The 18665-nt window shown below is 41.7% G+C and overlaps 1 protein-coding gene across 2 annotated transcripts in view; it reads left to right on the top strand.

Moving 5' to 3' along the window:
* The first annotated feature begins 4880 nt into the window (after positions 1-4880).
* The window catches only part of SUFU (SUFU negative regulator of hedgehog signaling), an 85493-nt gene continuing 71708 nt past the window's right edge, over positions 4881-18665 (top strand). For both annotated transcript variants that reach the window (XM_048505521.1, XM_048505520.1), the window contains exons 1-2: positions 4881-5168; positions 15097-15231. In XM_048505521.1, coding sequence (XP_048361478.1) covers positions 5014-5168; positions 15097-15231 — 290 coding nt within the window. In that variant the 5' untranslated portion in view covers positions 4881-5013. The remainder of the gene's footprint in view (positions 5169-15096; positions 15232-18665) is intronic.

Genomic DNA, 18665 nt, shown 5'->3' with positions numbered 1-18665 from the left:
AGTGTACAATGTTCATAGTAATTAGCTTGATAAGAACAGAGGGAATCTGCAGAAAACTAGTATCTGTAGTGAGATAAGAAGCTATCTTCATAGTGAGGCCCATGTAACTGATTGTTGGTGTGCTCATAGGTTGTTGGCTGATGGTGAGTGCATACCCCACTAAAATCGCTAAAATGAAACATGGGTTTTTAAGTGTTCACCCCTATTTCACTCTACCCCCCACCTCTCCATAACCACGAAGGCATGAAATTTTATTTACTAATACTAGCAAAGTATTATTTGTAATAAAGCAACAAGCCACTGAGAAAAAAAATCTGTCATAGAATATGAGAAAAATAGTCTGGTTGTACTAGAAGTCTTGTTGGATTTTTGAGATTCTCCTAAAGAGTTGCCAACTTGCCCACTGCCATGATTCAGAAAACTTTCCAAACAAATGACTCAACAGCTTCACAAAGCACTTGTTAACTGAGCATCATAGTAAATAACCTCTTTGGAAATAACTTATACAAAAAATTTCCAACTTGATAGAGTATGAAAATATGCTTTAAAAAGCTGAATTCTTGTTTAACCCTATGGATCTGTTACTGGAGATTTTAAGCCACCCAAAGTTTAGTTCAGGTTCTAAGTTTCTTAGTGACAGCCAAATGTATTAAGCCTAAAATAACATCACGCTGTATCCATTTTCTTGTTCCAAAGAACAGAGCTAATGCAGTGCATGAGAAGTGTCTAAAATCAGATACCTTTGGCCATGATCAACACTCTTAATTAGAATGGAACTCTTATCCTTGCATGATGCTGCGTAGGGGGCGGACAATTCTAGTGGAACCTAATGTTTGCTTGTGGCGAGAAAATACTAGCATAATGATGCCCATGAGCTCATGGGAGTCTACTGCTGGCATAACCCTTATGCTTCTGGAACTCTAAAACTGCAAAGTGGGAAATTAGGCCAAGTACAGGATATGATGTGGGAGGAATTAAAAATGGTATGGAATCCTAGACTTACTATTCCACACCTGATGCCTGCAAAAGGCACAATTTAAAAAGCTAGAATTGTAATTTAGAAACAATCTTTAATTTTCATAGCTTGCTGCAACAAACTAACATGGAAGGTGAAGGCAGTTACTAGAAACCAACACTGAAAGGTGTGGGCGGTTACTAGAAGAGTGGAGGGTAGGCCAAGGCATGCAAAATAGAAGAATGCAAACCTTTTCGAGACGGAGTGCCCAAACTGCAACCCAAAACCCACTTACTTATCGCAAAGTGCCAACACGGCAATTTAACCTGAATTCTGAGGTTTTAGTTTAGGAAAAACTGTTGGCTCCGAGGCACGCATTACTCGGGAGTAAGCTTGGTGGTAGTCGGTGGCTTTGCTTTGAAGCAACTGTGCAATGCTTCAAATGGGTGAATCATGACCCTAGGAGGGTTTACTCAGAAGCAAGCCCCCCACATGACAAATTCTGTGCGTGCGTGCCCACAGAGAGGGCTCTGAGTGCCACCTTTGGCACCCATGCCATAGGTTCACCACCATTGGCCTAGGAGGCAACTCTGTTGCAATATAATCTTGCTAAGTGATCTGGGACACTGAAGAGAGGGGTGGAGGGACACCAGTACAAAAGTTCAAAAAGTTTATTGTTGTATTACACCTTGTCATCATCTTTGGTGCCAGGAACAAGAACCAGTGTGGCAGTGGCCTGATTGTCAAATTATGATCTGGAAGACCCAGATTCCAGTTCTGTTATGAAAACTTCACTCTCAGCCTAAGCTATCTCACAGGGGTGTTGTCATGGTAAAATTAAGCAGATGATGAGGCCATAAGTTGCTTTGGGGTCCTACTGAAGAAAAAAGTGGAGTATAAAATAACTAGAACCATTCTGTAAATGTCTGCTGCATCCTAGCACTGTCATCAGCATGACAGGGCAGTGCTGCTCCCTCTTAGAGAGGTTTCTAACTTTCCTTCTTCAGTTGCCAATGGTTTTCTTGTTCGGCTGATAGTTGGTGTGTATATGTTTGCCTGCTGATAAAATAATTTTCTGCACAAGATTAATAATTCTAGGGCAGAAACCCTGTGCAGACTTACCAGAAAATGTCATCTTGGGAACTTCAGAATCCTAGCCAAAATAGATTTTAATGCTAATTTCCAGCTACATCATGTACAGGAAAGGATGAGGAGGGGACAGTTGCTGCCCAGATTCACATCTTGGGAAGAGAAGATCGCACTGTGGCCATGGAGACTTGGTACTGTTCTGGGCCACCCAATCAGGGTCATAAAGAGTTAACGTTCAAATGGTAACTGTTCAACCCAAGAGGCAATCCAAAAAAATTCATACATAAAGCCTCACTAAACACATATATCTGCTGTGGAGGTACACATATATTAAAGAGGCTGTATATACTAATGCCCAGCTCATATGGATCCTCTGCTTTTTGGCAGAACTGCCCAACATAGTGGTGGCGGTGGTAACTCTTTGTACTCCTGTATCCAGAACACTCCTGGATAATTTTCCTATGCAGGAAAGAGAGCTGGGCAAGTTCCTATCATCCAGCAAGGCAACTGCCTCCTACTCTTTAGCCTTTGAGCAACTGGCCATGAAGGAAGCTTAGCATAAAAATCTCTTAGGGCCAAAGTATAATACAGCTTGATTTTTAAAAGTTTATTTAAATCCTCTCTTGAGAGTGACAAATAAAAGGAATTGTGTCAGGGGAAATGCAGAACCTTGAAAAAAGTAGTTTCTAGCAATCCTAAACCAACAAGAATTCTCTGATTTTCACGCATTCCTTGAAGGTGGGCCAAGCAAAGGAACACCTCCATGGAATTATTCTTTGAGAATACAATATAGAAAGGAGGTAATTATCTTTACTCAACAAGTACTTAAATTGTGGAATTCACTACCAGTGGATGTCCCAATGGGATAATGTGACAGGAGGGCAGGGGAACCAAAGGTAGAAGACCCTGCTTCCCTGAAGCTGTTTGGTTATTGTTTGCCTTGGAATACACTCTCATTAAATAGCTGCCACCACCTGTTACACTAAGACCTGAGATAGAATCTGACAGGCCCACTTGGCCTACTGGTACCTGTTTCTCTCTCACATATACATACCTATCCCATCCAGGCTGGCTTATTTAAGAAGTAATCTGCACATAATCCAGACTTTTTGTATCAGAACAATCTGGAAATAACACAGGTTGTCTTAACAAAGGTTTCAACTTAAATTGGGAAAACCACATAAAAGGGGAAGATGTAAAAAATTACTTGATTTCAATGGACTTCAGTTGACTTTACATAGCATAACTTTGCATAGCATTGCACAGCCAATAACTTATAATTTTTCATAGAGTCCAAACTATCAACTTGATATAGGGCTATCTTGCAGTGTTCTCTTCTTCCTTTGCTTGCTCTTGGAAAAAGCAATAGTCACTCTGATTCCAATTAGACTGTAATCACATCCTCTTGCATTGATAGGTGCCTGATGCTAAGCCAATCAGTTGGGGGTGGGGGGGACTCTGTTCTTTTCTGAGGGCTTTCTGCTTGGCTGTCCTGCTCTAACTTGAGAGACTATGCAAATGTATTGATTGATTCTGGAGCTTAATTAAAATGTGGAATTGCGATTGGCAAAGTGCGGAAGAGAAATAAATAGTATAATGAAATAAAATACAATGATGCAGTGGAATTTGCTGCTAGTGGGTGTAGTGGTGTCACAAAAATACATAGCTTTAAAAGAGAGTTAAGACAGGTTTAATTATTAGCAGCCTCAGTGAGTAAGGGGAACCTCCATATTCAGTGGTGGGATTCAAATAATTTAACAACTGGTTCTGGTGGTGGTATTTAAATAATTTAACAACTGGTTGTATACAAGTACCATTTTAACAACTGGTTCTGTTGAAATGATGCGAACCTGCTGAATCCCACCACTGGCACTTAACTTCTGAAACCAAGAGCTTGAAGAAAAATATCTAGGCTGGACTTTAGCCATTGTGGCTTGTTTGTTGCCTCTGCAAGGCAGCTAGTAGTAGGTGGGTGGATCACTAAGGCTAGAGCTGCCAACTTCCAGGTGGTAGCTGGCAATCTCCTGGGATTACAACTAATGTCCAAGTGACAGAGATCCTCTGAAGAAAATGGCAGCTTCATAGGGTGGATTCTATGGCTTTATGCCCAACTTTCCTCCTGAAACCTCACCCTGCTCAGGCTCCACCACCACCACCACCACCACCACCCCCAATCAAACCCTCCTCCCATTCATCCAGAGCTGGCAATTCTACTGATGGTCCCAATGAGGTGGCCTGACTCTTGTAAAGACAAAAAAAAGAGCAACAAGAGAATCCATCCTGATGGAACTGAGCCCTTCAGTGAGTTTGCATCTTAGTCTTAAACTGAGGTACATCCTTCTAAACCTGCCACAGTTAATTGGCGCAGAGGGGTGTAACTCTTCAGGACTGCATACTGCACTGTTAAACTGTTACCACAAACTGAGATTCTTCTCTAACGTGTTTTGCTTAAATTGTTAAGCTGAAACTAGTATAGCAACAAGAGAGACAGCAATAGCCTAGGAATGAGCAAGCAAATTCCCTTCTCCCAGCCATGTAGTTGCAGTTGCCCGCGCGTGTTTGTTATCTTGTTCCAGAGTTTTGGATTTTCTCCCTTGGCCGCTTCACGAGCCCAGAGCTCAGAGAGGGGAGGGATTCCTCTCTGGCTGAGCAAGATGGAGGGTGCAATTGCAGGTCACCGTCGCTAGGTGTCAGGCATACGCCTCCGCAAGGGCTGGAGGCGAAGGCGGGCGTGTGTCAGGCTCATCCTTTAGTAGATTGCGATTGGCGAAGTCAGGCGTCTATCAAATCGGGAGGCGGGGTTGTGGCCGCTTCTGCCGCTGCCGCCGCCGCCGCTTGGGCCGGGCTGGGGTCGGGAAGGGAGTTTGAGTGGCCGTGTGGACGCTGTGCGCGGGACTGGGGCTGCCCGCCTCCTTCTTCCGCGTGCCCTATAGCCCCGTCACTCTACGTCCCCTCCCGCAGGCTTCCCCATGGAGACTGCTGCCGCCGCCGCCCCCCCTGGCCCCACGGCTGGCCCCTTCTCCCCGCTGTTCCCCCCGGGGCTCCATGGCATATATGGCGAATGCCGGCGACTGTACCCAGAGCAGCCCAACCCCTTGCAAGTCACCGCCATCCTCAAATACTGGTGAGTGGAGCCTCTGGTCCATGGGCTTGGTAGGGCTGGTGGGGTCGTGGCAGGGGCTTCGAGAGGCCTTTGGGGCCTGGGCTCGAGGGAGTGGGGGGCATTGGCTGCGCCCGGTGAGCGGGAGCTGGGGAAGAAGCAGGGAGGGGGTCAAGAGGTTTGAGCTGAGGGATACCTGGGAAAGACCAGGAGTTGGTAGAGTGTCGGTGTTTGTGGGTTTCTCGGGGCGATTTTAAAAGTTTGGGATTTGCTGATGCTGGCTATTGTGAAGTGGGTTGTGGCTTTGCGACGTGCACGCTGGAGGAACTGATAGGTCTGAAGGTAGTTCAGGAGAGAAGAGGTGGGTTGGTTGGTCCTGTCCATCGGATGCTGAACCTGGGTGTAGAGCACGATCAGTATGTGTGGGGATAGGCATTAGGGCCTGGCTGTGATCTTGGGGCGGGGGTGGGGGGAGGTAGGTTTAGGCTTATAATCGAGAGGGGCTTGACCTGGTGGCTGTGATACATGCCATATGAGTTGAGTTTGTTAAGGAGCAGAATAGTTGATATGGTGATTTGTTTTGTGTGTGAGGTGAGTTGAAACTTTAAAACTTTGTTATCGTTTCCTTTGATGTATGGGGAACTGAGGCCTCTGTAGCATGATTACTTGTACAGTTAGAAGGATTAGCTGGAGATCTTTGTTTTGTATTTATTATTATTGTTCCATTTATACACTGACTTTCTCCCTCATGAAGACTGGCTTTCATCATTCTCCTTACCATTTTACTCCTTAAGGTGGTTAGAGTGAGTGTGACTGTCCCAAGGTCATCCAGAAAGTTTCCATGGCACAGTGGGGATTTGAACCTGCACCTCCCAAATTCTACTCTGACACTGTGAAACCACTGCACTGGGTCTGTCATTTAAAAAAAACAGCTTGAAGTTATGCGTTTGCTCTGTACTTTCAGTACTCTGCTTTTCTCTCCCTTTCTTATGATACTCCTATTTTTCACTTCTGAGCTTATGCTTGGTTTTCTCTAACTCATCTGATGTGCTTCTGTAGTCCACATGCTTTCCTTAGCCTTTAAACAGGTAAGGATTTTTCCTCACAATTTACACATGCATACTATTTTCCATTTGCCCTAATCTACCCAGTTTTCACATTACCCATTCAGTGTCAGCACAGCCACATGTTCTTCCATCCTAGTCAGTGCTTGTTTTGTCTTGCTGTGGAGTTTGCTCCTCACTGTGCAATCTTTTGCTGAGTTACTCTAGTGTGAGTGGGCTTAGACTGGTGTAACTTCACAGAATTGCACTGTTTGTCTGTTCCAGGCAGCCTTTACCTAGTTCACAGCTATGGCCTCAAAATGAATTGGCTGTTCAGCTGATTGTCCTTATGAGGAGTGGATAACACACGGACAAGAGATAAACTGTGCATAAGGATTGTGTGCTCCATTGGGACATTAGACATACAGATGAGACGTTCAGCAGTGTATGTAAACAGAGTTTTGGCACACACGTTGGTCCAAAGGGAAAAACATAGCATATGTCTGATAATGCATATGATCCATTAAACACTAGAATTTGTAGGGTTATATAGACTGAAAAGGCTATGTACCTCTGTCTAGATAGCTGAGCATATGACAATAACCCTTACCTGTTTGTATACTCTAGAGAGTATATACCTATATTAGTTTAAGAATACATGCTGAACTCTTAAGATGTGTTAGACATGCTGTGCGCATTTTGCTAGGAAAGAGGTCAAGAAGACTTTACGTCCATTAGCAGTCACCTGCATCTCTGTATGGAGGTAGACTTTATACATGGAAAAGTAGGAGAAGGGAAGGAGTTTTTTGATCTTTAGGATAGATGTATTTAAGTCCTGAAGAAGCCACTGCAGTGAGGTTGAAGATATCACTGTCCTGTTGTCTCGTGTCCATCACATTTTTATCACACCCTTCTTCCAGGAAGCTCAGGGATCTCTGCACAATTTTCCTTCCCTTAACCATGCTTGGTTAAGCTCACAGTGAGTGACTAGTCCACAGACACCCAGCAGAATTCAGACCTGTGAAGATTTGAACCTGGGTCTTTGTAGTCCTAGTTTGACTCTGACATGTGTTCTACCTTGATCAGTAGCTTACTGGAAAACTGTAGTCTCTGTAAGGATCTCTTTGTAGGCTGGTGTGTAAGAAGATTCTCATAAGGGTAACATACCTAATTTGATACAAGGAGAGGGAAAGTGTTGTCTGAAATTGCACATATGATTCTAGACATATAGGATTTATGGAGGGAATGGCATGGGTGGCATATGAAGTAACAGGATGTGGTACAAGCACCCAGGGAATACAAAGATGATGTGGGACTGGAACATAATCTCTGCTTTACCTTGCAAGGAGTTTTGATGCTGTTTTGTCTGGTGCTTAGGATAAGTGGCAGTCAAGGAGGCAGAAGGCTAGAGACACAGAGCAAGGATCTGAATAGCATCCTTTAGCGACAGATTAACCAAATAACAGGAAATTTTAAATCATCTGCCACCCATTTGTCACTCTGACACCTTACTTTCCCAGGTCAGAAAAATATTGGGTTATAGTGTGAAATATCCCATCTGGAAATACTTACCTGATAAGCACCCTCAATGGTTCTCAGAGTTAGTGGAAATGGGGTTTTTTTAGCTGACTTTTTTGTTGTGGGAGACTTCCAATTCCTCCCTGAGCTATTTGGGGGAGGCCTGTCTTCCCAGGGGCAATATTTCAAGGGGCTTTCTGGTCACTGAAGGAGACAGAAGTTGGTTAAGGCTCCCCCCTGTCCCCTTAGAAATCCAGGTGGAATCCAAGCCTGAGTTCAGATGTCACTAATAAGATACAATTTATTTGTAATGAGACTGAAATCTTTGGATTTGTGGACAATGTGCTGCTTCTGTATCTTGTGTTCCATGCTGACAATAAGGACTTCCTGATTTAGGAAACTTTCTGCCTTACTAAAACCTGTTGTGACATTTGAATAAAGAATCTTAACGAATTGCAGTACATTTCCTGACTGTAAATAGAGATTCAAAATCAGGATTAAAATGTGGTTTGCAGAATCATGGTTTGTAGACAAGAAATAAGCTGCGATTGTGTTAAAGGGCCTAATGTAGATTTAAATTTTCTAGAGGAGCTCAGGCTAACTTGGGCTATCCATTATTAAACATTATTAAAACACTGAACTTTTTGTTAATGTGTTACCACTAAACAAAGATTGTTAATTCTTGCTAAAATTATTACATTTAAGCAAGAATAACTTTAAAATGTTTATATGTTGACACTGTAAGAATTCTTCCAATTCCCTCACAAATGTCCCAGGTTTTCCACTGGAGAGCACTGAAAATTTGACACATTTTCATGGGTATATTTTGAGTGTGAAAAATCTTGTCTTCGTCATTTTATTTACTCTAAAAGAGAGATAGGAGTTTGTTTTTATCGCACCACATTTTCCAATTTTTCTGTTGGAAAGTTAGAAAAAAGGTCAGAAAATATGTTTTTCTTAGTTTTTAAATTTTTCCTTTGGGCCTTTACATCTTCAGAACCGGATTCAGATGTCACAACAAGTTGCAGTTAGTTTGGAGATACTGTGTTTTAGGAATTCTTCAATCTCTGTGTTGTATGTAAGCAGAGAGGGAATGGAGTCTTTACACTTGAGATTTTCATCCTGTTTATCATCCCAAACAAATCAGGGCTTGTTCTTGACATCTGAATGTAGCCAGTGTCTGGTTCGTGGCTGATGCCTCGTGACAATATGTTTCTTGGCCTTGTTCATTTGAAGGGATGCTCTTGAGGACTGTTGCACATTAAGATTTTTTGCATAGTAGATGGGACTCATTTGTTTGCAACTGTGTATACTTCAGTAGCACAGTGTAATTGCAATTTGTTTAGCCTTCATTAAAAAAATTTGGCTACGTGTCTTTAAGAACTCCAAACTATGTGGATTTGTACTGTGAGGTCTTTAGACGTTTTCTATGAAAATCAGTCTTTATTGAGTGCATGTACATTTTTGTGTATGCTGTGGTTGAATGCCACAGAATGCGCAAACCAATTTTTTAGAATTTGTAGTAGTCTACATTTTTGATCAAAAACTAGTTTGCGTGATTTATTCTGTATAAAAAGATTCTAAAATAGATTGTTATTTTAAATTTAGTCATTGAACTCTATATTCTTTTTTCTATCCTTTGGTGAATTGCTCCTTTTTCATATGAACCCAATGATTAGAATAATATGTCAGTTCTTCAGAGTTGTGTCCACATAAACATATAGCTGGACACTGTTAGATTAGGTGCTCCTGTGTAACATGACTTATTCTTCTGTTTCTCCCCCACATCATAGGACTAGTAATAGGTAATGTGTTCTCCCTCTGGTGGATTTCAGTTGTTGGCCTTATGAGGGGATGACCAATAGTTCTTGGCTATGCTGAATATGGTGCCAGTAGTCGTAGGTATTATGGGAACTTGAGATGTGTAATTTGACACTGAGAAGTAGCTGGGAGGACTGGTATAGAGCAAGGCCATGGTGCTGGAGAGGGAGGGTTAATTATTTTCCTTCTCCTTCCCACCCCCATCTTTCCTGATAGAAGAAGGATCCTACTATGCCACAGTACAGAAATAGAAAAACTAACAAAACAACAGCCAGTTACTCATGTTATACCTATCCCCCTACCCAGACTAAAATTACTGGAGTAGGTAGTCTTTTTGTTTGGGGAAATAGTCTTGGGGAAGGATTAATTATCTCTTTCCAGTACAGCACCACCTTAATCCATATCTCTTACTCTTGCAAATCTATGGCTTCTGTTTTAAGGACCAAAAGTGATGTTGAGAAATTCAGTCAGGGAACTTCAATTCCCCTTGTAGCTAGTCTGGCAAATGGGACACCATGGGAAGATGAAGAGTGTCCCCATTCTTGTAATATTCACATGATGAGGAATTAAGGTAATTCTCTTTAAAGAAGAGTTTATACTTTAGCACTCTCACACTCTTTCAGTAACTCACTATATAGCTGTGGAGTTCAGGTTTCAGTGTTAAATGCTCTAGCCATTTTTGAGCAAAGTGGTATAGACTAACATAATTATTTGTTCCTAGAAAATGGCGTACAGGCTCAGGAAAGCAATAACCTTTCATTGGTGATAGTTTGGAAGTTTCTGACCAGAAAACCAAATCATGATTAAAATTTCAGCAGAAGCAAGTGATATTGCTTTGCTTCTTTTTCATGGCAATCCCCCCTCCGTTTGGGCTGCATGGGGTTAATTAAACTTCTTTGCCTTTGGCAGTGAGAAACACTACTACTAGGTGGTCTTGCTGCAAGCACACTGCTTGCCATTAAATAGTTGAGAGACTGACATCTGGTGGTCCCTTTAAAATTGTACTTAGGGGTATATCTCCTTCATACTTGCAATGGCACATCTTTATGAATCTTCACACAAAGCTTTTCTATTTGTGGCATGTCTCACAAAGCTGCCTCTTTCAGTTCTTCCTCACAAGAAATGTTTTCTTTGCTTATGTAAAAGCAGATGGTGCTTAAGCAGCTGGTGTCCTGAGCCCATTGCATATCCTGCTATTGTTCCATTGTTTGCTTGTGTTCCCCTTATCTGCTCTATCTTCCTGTTGAAACATCCTGTATTTCATGTGGCTAGGAGGTAGAGAAAGTGGACATTTAGATGTCTCCTGCTTCTGCCTTTAAAAAGCTGAAAAAGGGGGAGAGATGGCCAGGTCCTTATCTCTTCAGGTGGCTACTTTTCACACTGAAGAAAATCTTGTAGATGTACCTAATGCATATTCTGAAGATTATAAAGAGGGACAGGTTACTAGTTCTTTCAACATTATAAAAATAGAATTGCAACAATATCAGCTCTCATCCTGCAGTTTGTTGAGGATGAACATTTAATTGTGCGGAGGAAATTGGGAAAGAAAAGTATGACCTGTTTACTTCTTTAGGTAATGTATAATGCTGCCTCTGAAGAGACCTTTGCAGTGGTTCTCAACCTTCCTAATGCCGCAACCCTTTAATACAGTTCCTCATGTTGTGGTGACCCCCAGATTGAGAACCGCTGAGGCTGCTTGCAACTAATAATAATGCTATAAAAGCATAACAACAAATAGTAAATATTAAAATGAAGCAAGGCTGTAAAAAGCATAAACACCACTGAACAGCCTAAAAATAGTTCTAGAGCTAAAAGCAGACAAAAGCTTCTAAAGAAGATAAGCCTCCTCTGTTAAGCCTGCGTAAAAAGAAATGTTTTGGCCTGAGGTGCCTTAGGAGGGGAGGCATACCATTCAGTGGTGTCACTACTGAAAATGCCCTTCCCCTTGCCACCCCCTATCTCACCTCTTCAAACAAGTCACGGAGTGCAGGACCTGGGAGACTGCTTTTAATCAGCAGGCTGGACAATACAGGAGGAGGTTGTAGTGTACTATATGCTGTTTCGCATAAATATGTTAGCTTGGTCAGTTAAAGTGCAGTGATTGAGAAAATGGTATGCTTCCACATTAGAATATAGTCCCAAATGAATATGAGGATTATCATTCGTTTTTTACACACTGTCTTTGTCAAAATCATTATTTTGTGCAGTATTGAACATGGTACTTTGATACAAGAGCATTTATGCAAAATGTATTTTTTTACTTTCAAATAGATTGGGTGGGGGGGAAGCAGGGCTAGGGAGGCACTAGGACCCAGGTGGAGCATTCTACAACATGGAAGGTCTGGCACACTTTGTTCTGTGGTGGAGGAATATACAATCTACTAAGATCTTTATGTGAAACAGAAAATAGCTGTTTAGGCGCTTAAAAGTCAGAATCAGGACTTTTAATTGTGCCCGGAAACAGATGTGTAGTCAGTGCAAATTTTTTCATCACATGGGTGATAAGATCCTTTTATCCAGCCTCTAGCAGTAAGCTGAGCACAGCATTTTGGGAAGGTTGGAGTTTCCAAGCAGTTTTCAAAGGCCCATATAGTAGTCTACCCTGGATGTTATCAGAACATGAATCACCAAGGCTAAATCTCATTATTTGAAGAATGGCGATCACTGACAAGTTAGCCAAAGCTGGTAAAAGACACTGTGTTCCATGGAGGAGACCACAGCTTGCAGCCATATGCTAGGATCCAGCAGCACCCCCAAGCTTTGAATCTGTTGCTTCAAGAGGAGTTAACCTTCTAGAGCAGTCTGATCTGACTGTTCAGTCCTCAGATGAACGGTGGGGCCTAATGAGGCAATATGGGGAGAGGCGGTCTCGCAGGTAATAGAGGGAGGGGAAGGAGTGAGGGGTGGCATGCAAGGGGGAGGGGGTCCGGCATCTGGACATGGCCACCCACCCTAGTGTAAGGAGCGGGTAGGGAAAGGGGGGGAGGGAAAGAGGGGTGACATGCAAGGGGAGGGAGTGTGGGGTGGCATGCAGGAGAGGGGAGGATCTTGCTATCTTGTGGGATTGAATATTCTGCTGTTCTTTCTTAATAGCAAAATTATTTGAGGAAAAACTGCCTTGTAAATTTCTGATCTTAATAATGTCCTGCTGTATGTGTAATTATCAACACTTGTGGCCAGAATGCTGGTTCTTTTATTCCTTTGGTCTATGGACTTTAATGGGGTTTTGAGGGAAACCCCCACATGAAGTGATTAGATCAGGGCAACCTAAGTATAATATTGGTGGTGAAGCTGGCCCAATCTTGTCAGCTCTTGGAAGTTTATACAGGGTCAGCCCTGGTCAGTGTATGGATTGGAGGCTACCAATGAAGTCCAGGGTTGTTACACAGAGGCAGGCAGTTTAAAACTACATCATCATCTCTTGCCTTGAAACCCCCACCTGGCTGTGATTTAGTGGCACTTAACATGCTCATGTACAAGCATCACTGTGACTAGGTTCAACTCTTTTGATCATCTTGGAAAAAATGATGGCCCTCCAGTTGAAAGGAACTAATTGATATCTGATGGAGTCAGTTGCTGGTGAATGAGCAAAGGGAAGAGGTTAGTACTGAAGATAGGCCTTATGCACTTAGGTCATGAAATTTAGGAGATGGTTACTGTGAATCAGTTCCTATTAAGCCTATTTTATTGCTGCTTGTGACTCAGTTATTGGTTGTTGTGGGTTTTCCCAGCTGTGTGGCCATGGTATGGTAGTTTTTGCCCATAACGTTTCATTTGCATCTATGGCTGACATACCCCACCACATTCCACACTGTAACAGTAGAGAGAAACACATCTTACCATGACGTGCCTCTGAAAATGCCAGCCATAAATGCATTAGAAGCAAAAAGTACCAGACTGGGGCCACTAGACTAGAAAACCCAGAATAGCCAGTTGATTCCAGCCACGAAAGCCTTCAATACATAGACTGAGTTATTGATAGCAAATGGAAAATTTCAATTTCAGGTACCTACAGGAAGCACAACAGGCTTTCCCTAAGCACTTAAAATTGTAATTTTGGAGAGAAAAAACTAGTTAATTTATAATGAACATATTTTTTGTCCAGGGCTTTCATGCCACTATTTTTGTTTGTTTTTTGATGGGGGTCTGCCTCTAATATATGTATATATTAATTCCTATTGCTTATTGTTATAAGAAGGAAGCCTCATCAGCCACGCTGTCAGTTTGCAGGCATTCATTTCCTTTAGATATTTTAAAGGAAGCACATGCTGTTGTGGCTGCTGCCTAGTAGGATAAGGTCAGAAAGTCTCCCACACTGTAATTATTTTGCAAATCGTATAGAATATAATTCAAGAGGACATTTTTTAAAAGGAGATATAATGGTAGTAAAATGGAATACTCAGGAAAGCATGTTTGTAAAACGGAAGCAAGTTGTAATTTTAATGTTTGTTTGGGTTGCCCTTACCTGGATAGCCCATTCTAGCCTGATTTTGGCAGATCTCAGAAGCTAAGGAGCGTCGACCCTGGCAAGTATTTGGAAGGGAGATCTCTGAGGAATACCTGTGTCATGATGCAGAGACAGGCAGTAGCAAGCCATCTCTGAATGTCTCTTGCCTTGAGACCACGAATGCCATGTCAACTGTGATGATGGAAAAAAGAGGCAGTATTTGGATTGTGTATTGAACTATTATATTGGTTCTACAGTAGAACCTCGAAAATCGCCGATAATCCGTCCGGAGATTATCAGTGATTTTCGAAAATGGCGTATTTTGAGGTACGCCTTTTGCACATGCGCGAACGCCGTTTACGCATGCGCAATGCCGTTTGTGTACACACAGCGCTGTTTGCGTACCTCGGCAGCCGCTGAAAATCGAGGCAGCCAACGATTTTAGATGGCGGAAATCGGCACCTGGTATCGACGATTGTCGAAGGCACCAATTTTTGAGGTTCTACTGTATCACTTTGTTCTCTAGTTTTCTAACCTAGTTATTGCATTATTTGTTTATATTATTCTTGCTTTTTTGTATTGTTTTCTATTTCTGGAGTGTGCCTTGCATCTCAGTGAGAAAGGCAGACAGTAAATAAAACAGGAAATATTGCTATAAGGGCCAAACTGTGCACTGCTGTCTGAAAGAATTAAGATGACAGGGAGAGGTGCTCCTGACTGTCTCACCAAATCAAAGAAGCTTGTTTGCTGGGCACAGCAGAGAGGGCCTTTTTGGTGGCAGCCCTACAATTTTGAAACAGCTTCCTCACTTCTGATCTTCTGAAGAGCTGGATTTGACAAATTTGCTTTTTGTTTATTGACTGTCCTGATTGAGTTTTTAATCCCCATTGTTTTATTTACATTGTGAACTGTCTTAAGTTCTGCAAGGCAGCTAATAAATGCTTTAAATAAATAAATATAAGAATTAGGACAACATTGTAGTTGCGATGTCACTGATTTTATTTAAAAAAAGGTTTATTTATGCTGTGTTTTTAGTAGTGGTATATACTGTTGTTTTTAAAAATCCATGTTCTTCCACATACTAAAGTGCAACTTTGTCTTTTTTCTTACTTTTTAAAAATAGGTTAGGTGGACCTGATCCTCTGGACTATGTCAGCATGTACAGGAACTTGGGGAGCCCAGGCCTAAATGTTCCTGAGCACTGGCACTATGTGAGCTTTGGATTAAGTGATTTGTATGGCGACAACAGAGTACACGAGTGAGTGCTTGTTTTCATTTGCTGTGGATTACTGTGTTCTGTGTTGGGGTGCGTTTCGTCTTTATATTTAACTGTCTACAGTGCTCAGTCTATCTATAGCAACTGATGTGGTCACATAGATTTGGCCAGGGGTCCCCAATGTTTTTGAGCCTGTAGGTTCATTTCGGAATTCTGACACAGCATGGTAAGTGCAGCAACAATATTGCTGCCACAAAATGGCTGCCATAGGAGGCAGAGCTAGCCACAAAATGGCTTCTACAGCTTAATTTGTAGATCTTGTGCTGAGGTAACAATTGCTGCCAAAGCAATTTAAAAAATTGCACAGCCAATCAGAAGTCTTGCTGGACAAAAGCCTTACCAGACTCCACCCACTTCCTGAAAACACTTGGCGGATGCCAGAAAAGGTGTTGTTGACAGGTGCCATGGTAGCCATGTGCACTATGTTGGGGACCCCTGGTGTATGCAAGTGTTTATCAGTGTACCCAGTTTTCTGTAAACTCCTAGCGTACATGATGATTGCCCACAGAATGGTGAAAACTTGAGGGGAAAAAAGCCCTTCCTTTTCATTATCTGCTTCTGGCATGGCACTAGCAAACAAAACTCCGTAGTGCTTTCTCTCTGTGGAAAGGCCAAGATTGTGCCCATCAATCCCAGGATTTTGAATGAACAAATCTAGTTTGTACTAGAGTCTTGATGTTACAAATAGATGTTAAAAATTGTGACTGTTAATTTATTAAAACATTTATATCTCATTTTTCCTCAGATATATCTTTTATAAGAATATGCAAAAATTGAAATGTAGCTGCCCTCGCTTTCCTTGCTCATGAGAAGGAATTTCATATTTTGCTTAAATATTTACTATTGATAGCTTACAGAAGAGATTTGTTTGTAGAGAGATAGCTCCTGATTATAGGCATCCTTTTCATTTAAAATATTTTGTAAAGATGATTTATGATATAATGCCAAACAAATTTAATAATCATCAGTTCAGCACGTTTATCTGAATGGAGTTAAATTCCATAGCTGCAGTCTTGGATAAAACTCTCCTGTTTTGTAATGCTGAGTATATTATCCGCAGCATTCCATTCATCTTCTTATATTTATCTTTCTCATCACCCGGAGAAGGTTTGATAGAGCAGTCATCATAGTCTGTCACTATTGAATGTTTCCAATTCTCATATATTTGCTTAAGGCAGTTTTGTAAAATCTTAAGTATTCTCTGCATGAGTTGTATGTCCTTCGTTCTTCATATGCGGCATCAAGGCACTTTTTCAAGTTCCTGTTCTTAGTTGGTGGCAGACCTCCCTTGAAGCCAGGGCCACCTTGTGGTTTTTCTTTTTCCTTTTTTTGTCTAGAGTGTGTTTGGCTTAAAAATGTCATTTGTTTAAGGTAGTTAATGTAGGAGACAGGCCACCTACAGAGAGGCTGCCTTGTAATGTTGAAACTCACACAGAGTCTCTGGAACTAAAACACATCCCTGTTGTTAAAGATTCTGGAATTAGAGACTTTTTTAAAAAGTGTGGAGGGAAACATCTTTTATGTTTACAGCACAGTAGTTAAACTTACAGGGAGGGCTGCTTTTAATAAAAGGAATGTTACTCAGTTTGGCTTTGGGCAAAGCCAGCCTGTAGCATATCTCCCTATGCATCCTTGGAGAATAAGCCCCTCTGCCTTTCACTGCAAAAGATTTTCCCATTGCACAGTAATAGTGATTGTTTTTGGAGAAGGGAAGAGCAAGCAGCTATTTAGGAGTAATTCAGTTAGTGTACATATTGGTACTTTTGTTAGCTCTGTGATTGCTTGCTGTCTTCTCAGGTATTTTCAGCTCTGCACCTCTGGTAGGATTACTTAATTCTACATTAGATGTAGGTATTCCTGTTCACTTCTTCCTTAGTTCTTCTGGATCTCTGGGATATTTGACAACTGCATGTGGTCTATATGCTAGCATCTATCCTGTTATTCTCCTAATTACTTAGTTCTCCACATCTTACTTAGTTCTCCACATCTGCAGTGTAAGAACTGAAGCTGGTTCCTTGCTTGTTCTCCATGTAGCTTCAATACACTGTACCACTAAAGCTGCTGATCACATGCTTTTGTCTTAACTGATTAATTTGTGTCTGTTTATAAGCTTTATAGGAATTGAAAGAATTGTGTTTCTTTTACTAGCAGGTCTCTGAGCTGATTAGTTGTTGCATTCTTAATGAGGCCTAGGAAGGCAGTTTTATCAGGTCTTGTACATTCTCTTCTGACAAAGAATCCCTGCAACAAATTATGGAGCAGATAAACTAAATTCAGATAATTGTCACACAGTGTTATCTTTATGTAATGTATAAGCTTTATACATTTCATAAAGACAGCTCTGATACTGTATACTATGCAATTTAATGAGGAAAAACTGGCTTATTTAGAGTAGTTGAAGATTAGCTGCTCTTGAACAAAACCAGAAATTGTCATTGGTGGTAGTGCATCAGTGTTAAGTCTGTATATGGGCCCCACAGAGGCATGTGGATATACCAGTCAGAAGCCCAAAATATAGCAAGGAAAATCAGTCAGAAGCCTTTGGGCAAAAAAGCAGACTCAACCCTAAATTAATAAAAGTAAATGCACATTTCCTTCAAAGCTTGGATCTTGAACTGCTTAAACACTGGGTAGAGACTTGAAACTGGATCTCACAGGTTATAGTTTGACATGTTAATCACTGTGTCTCACTGTCTGGCTTGCTTTATGTGGTGTTTGGGAGTATGGAGGGGGGAGGCAAAGGAAATATTTGTGAAGTTGTAGTGATTCTTGGCAGGCCTGTTTGTTTATCCCATGCATCTAGAATTCAGTGATGCACTGATTCTGCAGGCCCCATTTTGTGATCATGGTAAATAGTCATAAGAACATAAGAAAGAGCCTGTTGGAACAGACCAGAGTCCATCTAGTCCAGCACTCTGCTACTTGCAGTGGCCCACCGATGCAGGATACAGGATGTGAAAGCAATGGCCTTCTGCTGCTGCTGCTGCTCCCGAGCACCTGGTATGCTAAGGCATTTGCAATCTCAGATCAAGGAGGATCAAGATTGGTAGCCATACATCGACTTCTCCATAAATCTGCCCAAGCCCCTTTTAAAGCTATCCAGGTTAGTGGCCATCACCACCTCCTGTGGCAGCATATTCCAAACACCAATCACATGTTGCGTGAAGAAGTGTTTCCTTTTTTTAGTCCTAATTCTTCCCCCCAGCATTTTCAATGAATGCCCCCTGGTTCTAGTATTGTGAGAAAGAGAGAAAATTTCTCTCTGTCAACATTTTCTACCCCATGCATAATTTTATAGACTTCAATCATATCCCCCCTCAGACGTCTCCTCTCCAAACTAAAGAGTCCCAAATGCTGCAGCCTCTCCTCATAAGGAAGGTGTTCCAGTCCCTCAATCATCCTCGTTGCCCTTCTCT

Source organism: Sphaerodactylus townsendi, linkage group LG08 (assembly GCF_021028975.2).
Source record: "Sphaerodactylus townsendi isolate TG3544 linkage group LG08, MPM_Stown_v2.3, whole genome shotgun sequence".
NCBI lineage: Eukaryota > Metazoa > Chordata > Lepidosauria > Squamata > Sphaerodactylidae > Sphaerodactylus > Sphaerodactylus townsendi.
The sequence above is the reverse complement of the archived record's forward strand: the minus strand, read 5'-3'. Positions and strand labels throughout refer to the sequence as shown.